General features: G+C 55.4%; 1 protein-coding gene across 1 annotated transcript; it reads right to left on the bottom strand.

The window, feature by feature from the left end:
* Positions 1-8,531: 8,531 nt before the first annotated feature.
* DL89DRAFT_117650 (uncharacterized protein) lies at positions 8,532-10,347 on the bottom strand. Its single transcript, XM_040883168.1, has 3 exons — positions 9,503-10,347; positions 8,755-8,837; positions 8,532-8,595 (listed from the first exon to the last, which is right to left on the bottom strand). The coding sequence occupies exons 1-2, from the start codon at positions 10,151-10,153 to the stop codon at positions 8,808-8,810; spliced, it is 681 nt and encodes a 226-aa protein (XP_040739593.1). The 5' UTR covers positions 10,154-10,347; the 3' UTR covers positions 8,532-8,595; positions 8,755-8,807.
* Between the last annotated feature and the right edge of the window lie 62 nt (positions 10,348-10,409).

Here is a 10,409-nt window from a genome sequence, read left to right as displayed (position 1 = left end):
CGTGCGTCGCCGTGATGGAGGGCAAGGCCACTCGTGTCATCGAGAACGCCGAGGGAGGCCGCACCACCCCGTCGACCGTCGCCTTCACCAAGGACGGCGAGCTCCTGGTTGGTGTCCCGGCCAAGCGCCAGGCTGTGGTCAACCCCGAGAACACCCTGTTTGCCACCAAGCGCATGATCGGCCGCAAGTTCCAGGACAAGGAGATCCAGCGCGACATCAAGGAGGTGCCGTTTAAGATCATCAGCCACAGCAACGGCGATGCCTGGGTTGAGGCCCGCGGCAAGTCGTACTCGCCCGCTCAGATCGGTGCCTTCGTCGTCGGCAAGATGAAGGAGACCGCCGAGGCCTACCTCGGCAAGCAGGTGAAGAACGCCGTCATCACTGTTCCCGCCTACTTCAACGACTCGCAGCGCCAGGCCACCAAGGACGCCGGCTCGATTGCCGGTCTCAATGTTCTGCGTGTGATCAACGAGCCCACGGCCGCTGCTCTGGCGTACGGCGTCGACAAGGAGGGCGACAAGCTGGTGGCTGTCTACGATCTCGGAGGCGGAACCTTCGATATCTCGATCCTCGAGATCCAGAAGGGCGTGTTCGAGGTCAAGTCGACCAACGGTGACACCCACCTTGGCGGTGAGGACTTTGACATCCACCTTGTGCGCAAGGTCGTCGAGGACTTCAAGAAGGAGTCGGGCATCGACCTCAGCAACGACCGCATGGCCACCCAGCGCATCCGCGAGGCCTGCGAGAAGGCCAAGATCGAGCTGTCGTCGACGGTCCAGACCGACATCAACCTGCCGTTCATCACCGCCGATGCCTCGGGCCCCAAGCACATCAACCTCAAGTTCACCCGCACCCAGTTCGAGACGCTCACCAAGTCCCTGATCGACCGCACCGTGCAGCCGTGCAAGTCCGCCCTCAAGGACGCCGGCGTCAGCTCGAACCAGATCGGCGAGGTCATCCTGGTCGGTGGCATGTCGCGCATGCCCAAGGTCCAGGAGACCGTCAAGTCGATCTTTGGCCGCGAGCCGACCAAGGCCGTCAACCCGACGAGGCTGTCGCCATGGGCGCTGCCATCCAGGGTGGTGTGCTTGCCGGCGAGGTCACCGACATTCTGCTGCTCGATGTCACCCCGCTGTCGCTTGGTATCGAGACCCTCGGTGGCGTGTTCACCCGTCTGATCAACCGCAACACCACGATCCCGACCAAGAAGTCGCAGTCGTTCTCGACTGCTGCCGACGGGCAGACCGCTGTTGAGATCAAGGTCTTCCAGGGCGAGCGCGAGCTGGTCCGCGACAACAAGCTGCTCGGCAACTTCCAGCTGACTGGCCTGCCGCCTGCTCCCAAGGGCGTGCCCCAGATCGAGGTCACCTTCGACATCGACGCCGACGGTATCGTCAACGTGTCGGCCAAGGACAAGGCCACCAACCGCGACCAGTCGATCACTCATCGCCGCGTCGTCGGGTCTGACTGACGCCGAGATCGAGGACATGATTGCCAACGCCGAGAAGCACGCCGAGGCCGACAAGGAGCGCCGTGAGGTCATCGAGGCCACCAACTCTGCCGACTCGATCATCACCGATACCGAGAAGAACCTCGAGGAGTTCAAGGAGCAGCTCGACAAGGCCGAGGTCGAGAAGATCCGCACCCAGCTCGACGAGCTGCGCCAGACCATCGCCAAGGTCAACTCGGGCGAGGTCGAGCTCAAGGCTGAGGAGATCAAGGCCCAGGCCGGCAACGTCCAGCAGGCGTCGCTCAAGCTGTTCGAGATGGTCTACAAGGCCCGCCGCCAACCAGGGCGAGCAGAGCTCGTCGTCCGAGTCGTCGTCTGCCAAGGACGCCGACTTCAAGGACGCCGAGAAGAAGTAAACGTGCTTCGCGCTCGCTGCTAATCCCCCCTAAAAATTCCCACCTCTTACATATTTTTGTTTCTTCGTCTTTAAAAAAACTCCAATTTATTCCAGGTCTGCTAGTGGAAGTACGTCTCGTCGACAGTCACCGGTCTTGTCAGCGGCACGACTGGACTTCTTCTCCTTGTCTCTGGCCAGCGCCCGGCGCATGTCATATGCATCCTCGGTTGGCATGACAGCCGTCGGTTAAGTAGTACTGTGTCACGGTCCGATAGACAATGTACCCAAGGCTCTCGTACATGGCAATAGCGATTTTGTTTGACGGCCGGACGAACAGATCGACAAAGTAGCAGTCGTAGACCTTCTCGGACGCATCTTCCAGGAACTTCATCATGCCGCGGCCGAGCCCAAGCCGGCGCCCCTCGGGTGCAACAGTCAGTGCGGTGACGTGTCCGTGCCAGAGCTCGCGCTTGCCCTCAACCTTGCCAATCATATATCCGAGCAGGCGCTCGTCGGCGGACTCGCACACGTGCGACAGGTCGGGCCAGCTGAAGAGATAGCTCAGGTAAAAGTTCAGGCTGTAGGTTTCGGTGAACTTGTCCAGGTTCACGTTGTTGAACCGGAACATGTCCATGGCCTTGAAGCGCCGGATCGTCGACATGTTTTCTATAAAAAAGATAGCAATGGGGATAAGAGGAAGGGTTTATTTTGTCGGCGGACTGTTGCCAGCAGCACCACCAGAAGCGGAGTGTACGTGGACAATGTAATGTTGGTGTGTTATGTGTCCAAAAAATATATATTTTGCTTCGTGTTTCGAACCTTGAAAATCGCTGCTGCTTACTCAATGACATTGGCGGGGACCGAGGCCGGATCAACAGGCGAGTATATGTTGCTGGCCATCTGCCAGACCTGCACAATGTTGTCCTCGGCGGTGGTGCACAGAGTCCAGTCCTCGTTCAGGTTCCAGCCCAGATCTGACACCTTGCTGGTGTGGCCACCGTGGATGAACATGAGCTCGGGCGGGCCGTCCTCGGCATCCTCGGCGGTCTGCTCCTCGCCTATGCGACTGACATCCCACACGTTGACACGGCGGTCGCCGCTGGCCGACGCCAGCACCGTCTCGTGCTTGGGCGACCACGCCAGCTGCAGGACCTCCTCCTTGTGCGCCTCCAGCGAGTGTAGCTTGTATTTCAGATTGCGCAGGTCCCACAGCGCAATGGTGGTGTCGCCGGAGCCCGTCGCCAGCACATACTCGGACTTTGGGTTGAATGCCACGCAGTTGACTTCCGACTCGTGGGCCACAATGTCCTGTGCTGGTGTGTCGTTCGAGTCCTTGCGCGTGTCCCAGATCAGCAGCCGCCGGTCGTCGCCCACCGAAGCAAAGATGTCCGCGTGCATAGCGTGCCAGGCCACATCCTCAACAATCGCGGTGTGACCCTTGAACACGCGCAGCGCCTCCAGCGACCGCTGCTCCTTGGTCACGCCCTTGATGTCCCACAGACACACCGTCGTGTCCTCAGACGCGCTCAGAAGATGGCCCTCGCGCTGCACGCTCCACGACATACCATAGCCCTCGCGCGTGTGGCCCGTCAGGCGGATATCCGGCCGACACACGCCGTCGCTGCTGGGCGTCGACGGGTGGCGCGTGCGGTCAAAGATAAACACCGCACCGTTCTCCACCACCGTCTTGGTCGCAATGATGTCCGGGTTCTGCGGCATGTAGCGCGCGCGGTTGATCTCGCCGTCGTGGTTGATGCGCTGCATGATGCTGATTTTGCACTCAGCCCCGCCGTACCCGCCCAGCTCGTTCGTGTCCGCGTTCAACTTGTGCTGGTCTGGGTTGACGTCGTCACGCGGCACCTGCACCTGCGCGATTTGCAGGTAATTCTGCTCATTCTCCGACGTGTGCGTGCCCAGCAGAAGCCGCTGCAGCGTGTAGTCCTTGCCCTCAGGCCGCTCGATGTCAGGGAACCACTGCGCCGTCAGCGATGGCCACTCGAGCGCATGGGTCACCAGGAGGTCGTACAGGAACGGCGAGTTCTTTTTCCACGTCTTGTACTCCTCGTTAATTACCTTCTCCTCGGCTGCTGCCTTGTCAGGCTCCTCAGCCTGCGCCGTCGTGTCGCGCCGCAGACCCGAGTCTGAGGGCGCCGGTGTGCCTGCATGTGAGCCAGTGGTCGTAGGCGTAGCCATGGTTCTCGAATGTATTTGCCGTTTAAGATTACAAGAAAAGGTTGCGAATGCGAGAGCCAAAAAAAGGACTGAATATGCAGCTCGTCGCGAACACAGTATTTACGTCAAGCACACAAATCAAGTGGAAATCCAGTAATAGATCGCCGCAGATCTAATCTAGATATGGCCCAGACATGAGTCTTTTTTGCGGTGCGTCCAGCCGCCCATCCAAGTGCCCAGCCAATGGCACAAACTGCTCGCTCCGGATTTGCAGAGCGCTCCCCCAAGCGATTCACCGCTAGCGTGTTCCCAGGCTATCAGGCGCCCGCTTTTGTTTTTTTGTTTATTGTTTTTAAGGGCCGACCGCCATGTGTCACGCCAGTTCACACAATGCTCCAGGCGGAAATGCGCAACTGGCTGGAGCCCCTGCGCATGTCAAGCAGTATTGTCAAATAATTGCGCTGTTTTCGCCTCACTGACCCCGCGCAGTTATTTTGTGTTGCTACCCCTTAGCTGCAGGGAAGCACTGGCAGCGACACCCGGCCCAAACCCCTAGTCTCGAAACGCCTATATAAGAGGATCGGTTCGCAGCCTCTCTCCCTCTCCAGACTCTTTACTTTTCTATCGATCACTACAATCCACAAAAGCTTCTCCACACATACCAAACATTCACCAAACAATTATAACAATGGTCTGCCCCTGCGATAAGAAGACTGCTGCCACCGGTTGCGTCTCGTGCACCTGCGCTGGCAAGTGCGACTTCCCCACCTGCACCTGTGGCCAGCCCGGAGCCGGTGCGTGCTCGTGCCCCGAAACCTCCAACTGCAAGACATGCAAGTGCTCTGGCAAGTGCGAGTGCGCTGATTGCTCGTGTGCCAAGTGCGGTGCCGAGGAGGTCCAGAAGTCGTGCTGCTCGTCCAAGCCTGCTGCTGCCTGCCAGTGCGGCGACAAGTGTGAGTGCTCATCGGCCAAGGCTGCCTGCGCCTGCGGCCCTTCTGCCTGCAAGTGCAAGGAAGCCGGATCGAGCGTTGCCGAGTGCAAGTGTGCTGAGTGCAAGTGTGCCACTGTCTGCAGCTGCGGTGACAAGTGCAAGTGCACCGAAACTGCCAAGTCATGCTGCTCCTCCAAGCCTGCCGCTGCCTGCCAGTGCGGCGACAAGTGCGAGTGCTCATCGGCCAAGGCTGCCTGCGCCTGCGGCCCTTCTGCCTGCAAGTGCAAGGAAGCCGGATCGAGTGTTGCCGAGTGCAAGTGCGCCGAGTGCAAGTGCGCCAGTGTCTGCAGCTGCGGCGACAAATGTGCCTGCGGCCCGTCCCCTTGCCAGTGCGGTAGCGCATGCATCTGCGGCGACAAGTGCGAGTGCGGTGCTGAGTGCAAGTGCAGTGAGGCTGCCCCGGTATGCTACGGATGCCCGTGCGGTGCCGAGTGCAAATGCAACGGATCTGATGACAAGTGCTCTGTTGGATGCACTTGCTAAGCACTTTTGCATGCGAGTGCAAGCAGCATCGCCAGTCACATCTGATCTTTCTGTAATTTTCTTCCCATCAGTAGTTTCTCATTAAAAGGAGAAAAAAAGCAAATCATAAAAATCACCCACGATCAGCAAACCAGCCTACTATATTGGCAACGCCCTGCCTGTGTGTATTGAGCCCAAGAGCGCGTGTAGCAGAGAGTATGCCGTTTTCTATGTATGCTTCACGTGTATAAATTTCGCGACTTGGGCATTAACACATTGCTAATAATTAATGCTACCATGATTCGACAAACGCAGTGACCCCTTTAAATGCTCCAATATTGTCCAATGCTTCCAGATCCCTGCTCTGGGAAGTGCAAAAATCGGAGATTGTGTGCATAATTGAACTAGGTGCGCCTATTCTGAGAAGCGACGGTAAGCATTCAATAGGCTGATCTATCGATTCGACATTGCGAGGTGTCTAGATGGGGCGGGTTCCAAAATGGAACTCTTGAAGTTTAGGCAACGAACCGATTCTAGACGGTAAGAATGACCAGTCTACAGGATCAAAGTTGCCTCCAGGTTTTCTGTTTGCGACAAAATGACAACTAGGTTGGATTTTAAGATACCGCAAATTGGGCAGCCTGACAAGAAGTCGCTCGACAAAAATATAGCGGCATGAATATATGTCCTGTCCAGTGTAAAGTGCTGGAGGATAAGTGACTGTAGGTACTCCATGAGTGGCTTTCCTCCTAGAAAAAACCAACCGTGTTCACATCAGCAGTGTGTATTTTGTATTCCAGTCCAATACAATTTTCGTCAGGCTATCAACCCGGATATCCATTCGCATTATATGCCCTGGGAACTGGGTGAAGGAACGAGTCTGAAAATAAGAGCTAACATCAAAGCTCCGAATAGATAGCGGTGTTGACATTCGGGGTCCAGAGTCCTCCTGCGCCACCATAGACAAGGCCAAAACGCATACCTACAAAGGCCCAGACAGACGACCAGCCTTCCTTCTTCCCTCAGTCACTTTGAGAATTTATTTTTTCTATATATTCGATATCCACTCATTCCCCAAGTTAACAAACGGTATGGTTCTCGATGTCTGACCGAGTATTCCTCCTCCAAAAGTCACTGGGCAAAAATTTTCGACTGTGAAATCGACGGCCACTAGGCTTGGTAGCTGGTAACAGAACGCGTCACATGTACTACTGTGGTCATATCCATCAATTGGAGGGGAATTCGGGTTGGGGAATTCAGTCCTCATAGTCCTGATACTGCCCCCATTTCACAGTGAAGAACTCAAAAATACAGAGAATCTGTAGCAAATTGAGAATGGGATATTCGTTTATCCAGCCACCCAGTACAAGGGTCTGAGACCAGTCACGAAACCCCGCTGCACCCAGGAACTAGCCGATGTTTGAGTGCGATGGATCGCAATAACTGTAGTCAACAACAAGTGTTTGGCAGATCATCGGAAGCAATATACTGCCCCACATGCGACATGTGGTGGCTAACATCGAGAGCAGCCTGTGACGTCCGATTCCTTTCAGTTCTCCAGTTGTAGTTTCGATGACAACACGGAAAATAAGCAACATAATGTCGCTGCCAAGTGCTTTGCATATGCTCTGCTGAGTAGTGTCCATTGGCGTCAAGAAATTAGAGCTATACAAGTGGGAATACCTTGCAAGGTGCAAAGGCAGAAGACAGCAAACACGTGGCAGCTTGCGGATTGTGACATTGTCTTGTTGCATTTATCATTGCAGAGGGCATTGATTCTACCCGAATGTATCTAGGATCAATCAAAATGACTAGGATCCATTTATCACCACCTCGTTCACCCATGGCGCATATACACATGCTAGCACAGAAGGATAGCCGGATACATGGTGGTCTTGGCCAAGGGTGTTCCTGAGGTCTGTACTACTACTAACTCCTCGCAATGGCGCACTTTTCTACCCCAGCAGCAAGGAATCATTCAGACTCTTGTGGATAGAAGGTCCAATGCAGCTGCTCCAGCAAGCAGCTGGTTACTGGGCTGTTGCCATGCCCCTGATACCTCAATGCGTAGTTAAACTTGAATATAAGATAACGACCAGGAATTCTGATCTTGGCTGGTCGTGATATCGACAAAAGACACAGTCAATCTTGTCCTCAATCCAACGCGCGCTTCACGTCATCACCGCCTGAGCGTAGCCTTTCCCGCTGATTAGAAAGGGATATTTTAGGAAATTGCTTGGCATGCGGGTTCATAATCCCTGTTTGTATTTACAGAAATAAACAGCTCCTCGACAAGCGCTTTCTGAGAGCCTATGCACGAATTTTCCGGCCACGCATATGCGCGTAGATTGAGGATATCTTCAGATGACAAACAAGAATGATCGCCATGTCTTTTGGCTATTAATACATCTCCTTTCTCGACTTCCGCTGTGCTGCATCTGCGCGTCTAAAATTAGCAATCTCCTCGAAACTAGTCCTGAGCGCGACATTCGCTCAATTACAGGATATCCTAATAGTCAATCCAGCGTATATAAAGCAAACCTGCCACGGCTACATTGTCATATTTTCATATCATCATCACCATCACCATCCCACGCTTCACTCAAGCAGCCCCATTCAAAACAAATTCACTTCTTGCACTTGCATCTTTAACGAAAAACAATTCTGACAATGCGCTTTACTCTAGCTACTGCTTTTGCCATCCTTGCTGCTACTGCTGCTGCCAACCAGGCTGGCCCTGTTGACAACGATATCTCGACGCCTTCCAACGATCAGGCTGGTGGAATTATTGAGCCTCTCGTCGAGACTACCGAGGAATACGATGAGGAGGATAACCAGCGCGGCGGTCGTGGTCGTGGCAGCGGCCGTGGAAAAGACTTCCTTAGCGACCTGGGTGTCGAACTGATTGGTACTGGTGTGGAGTCCGGCCTCAACGCTGCCATCTACAACCAGCGTGGTAGTCGTGGTCGCGGTAGCGGTCGCGGTAAGGACTTCCTGAGCGACCTGGGCGTTGAGCTGATTGGTACTGGTGTTGGTGCCGGTCTTGATGCTGCCATCTACAACCAGCGCGGCGGTCGTGGTCGCGGCAGTGGCAGTGGCCGTGGAAAGGACTTCCTCAGCGACCTGGGTGTCGAACTGATTGGTACTGGTGTGGAGTCTGGTCTCAATGCCGCTATCTACAACAAACGCAGCATCGATTATGATGAGGAGTACGATGAGGATGATAACCAGCGCGGTGGTCGCGGTCGCGGCAGCGGCCGTGGAAAGGATTTCCTTAGCGACCTGGGCGTTGAGCTGATCGGCACTGGTGTTGGTGCCGGTCTTGATGCTGCCATCTACAACCAGCGTGGTGGTCGTGGTCGCGGTAGTGGCCGTGGAAAGGACTTCCTGAGTGACCTGGGTGTTGAGCTGATTGGTACTGGTGTGGAGTCTGGTCTCAACGCTGCTATCTACAACAAGCGTAGTATCGATTATGATGAAGAGGACTATGAGGATGACAACCAGCGTGGCGGTCGTGGTCGCGGCAGCGGCCGTGGAAAGGACTTCCTTAGCGACCTCGGTGTCGAGCTGATCGGCACTGGTGTTGGTGCTGGTCTGGATGCTGCTATCTACAACCAGCGTGGAGGACGTGGTCGCGGTAGTGGCCGTGGAAAGGACTTCCTGAGTGACCTGGGTGTTGAGCTGATCGGTACTGGTGTGGAGTCCGGCCTCAACGCTGCTATCTACAACCAGCGCGGCGGTCGTGGTCGCGGGTAGCGGTCGCGGCAAGGATTTCCTTAGCGACCTCGGTGTTGAGCTGATCGGCACTGGTGTTGGTGCCGGTCTTGATGCTGCCATCTACAACCAGCGTGGTGGTCGTGGTCGCGGTAGTGGCCGTGGAAAGGACTTCCTGAGTGACCTGGGTGTTGAGCTGATTGGTACTGGTGTGGAGTCTGGTCTCAACGCTGCTATCTACAACAAGCGTAGTATCGATTATGATGAAGAGGACTATGAGGATGACAACCAGCGTGGCGGTCGTGGTCGCGGCAGCGGCCGTGGAAAGGACTTCCTTAGCGACCTCGGTGTCGAGCTGATCGGCACTGGTGTTGGTGCTGGTCTGGATGCTGCTATCTACAACCAGCGTGGAGGACGTGGTCGCGGTAGTGGCCGTGGAAAGGACTTCCTGAGTGACCTGGGTGTTGAGCTGATCGGTACTGGTGTGGAGTCCGGCCTCAACGCTGCTATCTACAACCAGCGCGGCGGTCGTGGTCGCGGTAGCGGTCGCGGCAAGGATTTCCTTAGCGACCTCGGTGTTGAGCTGATCGGCACTGGTGTTGGTGCCGGTCTTGATGCTGCCATCTACAACCAGCGTGGTGGTCGTGGTCGCGGTAGTGGCCGTGGAAAGGACTTCCTGAGTGACCTGGGTGTTGAGCTGATTGGTACTGGTGTGGAGTCTGGTCTCAACGCTGCTATCTACAACAAGCGTAGTATCGATTATGATGAAGAGGACTATGAGGATGACAACCAGCGTGGCGGTCGCGGTCGCGGCAGCGGCCGTGGAAAAGACTTCCTGGGTGACCTGGGTGTTGAGCTGATCGGCACTGGTGTTGGTGCTGGTCTGGATGCAGCTATCTATAACCAGCGCAGCGGTAAGGGTAACGGTAAGGGCAAGGATAACGGCAAGGGCAAGGATAGCAGCCATGGAAAGAAGCCTATCGTCACCGGACCTTTCCGCCCTGGTCCTTTCCGCCCTGGTCCTTTTCCGCCCTGGTCCTTTCAACCCTCCTCCCTTCTACGACATGCCTGAGGTCTACTTCTAAGTCTTACTCAGAGAGCTGAAAGCGCAAATGTAAATTACCTTGCACACGATTGATACAAATGCACTCATCCATGTTTGGGTTAGGTTGTACATGTTCTGTCTTTACTAGAATTGCTCTGCTCGCGATGCGAGCTCGGCT

The sequence above is a fragment of the Linderina pennispora genome, assembly GCF_002104995.1.
Source record: "Linderina pennispora strain ATCC 12442 chromosome Unknown DL89scaffold_35, whole genome shotgun sequence".
NCBI classification, from domain to species: domain Eukaryota; kingdom Fungi; phylum Kickxellomycota; class Kickxellomycetes; order Kickxellales; family Kickxellaceae; genus Linderina; species Linderina pennispora.
The sequence above is the reverse complement of the archived record's forward strand: the minus strand, read 5'-3'. Positions and strand labels throughout refer to the sequence as shown.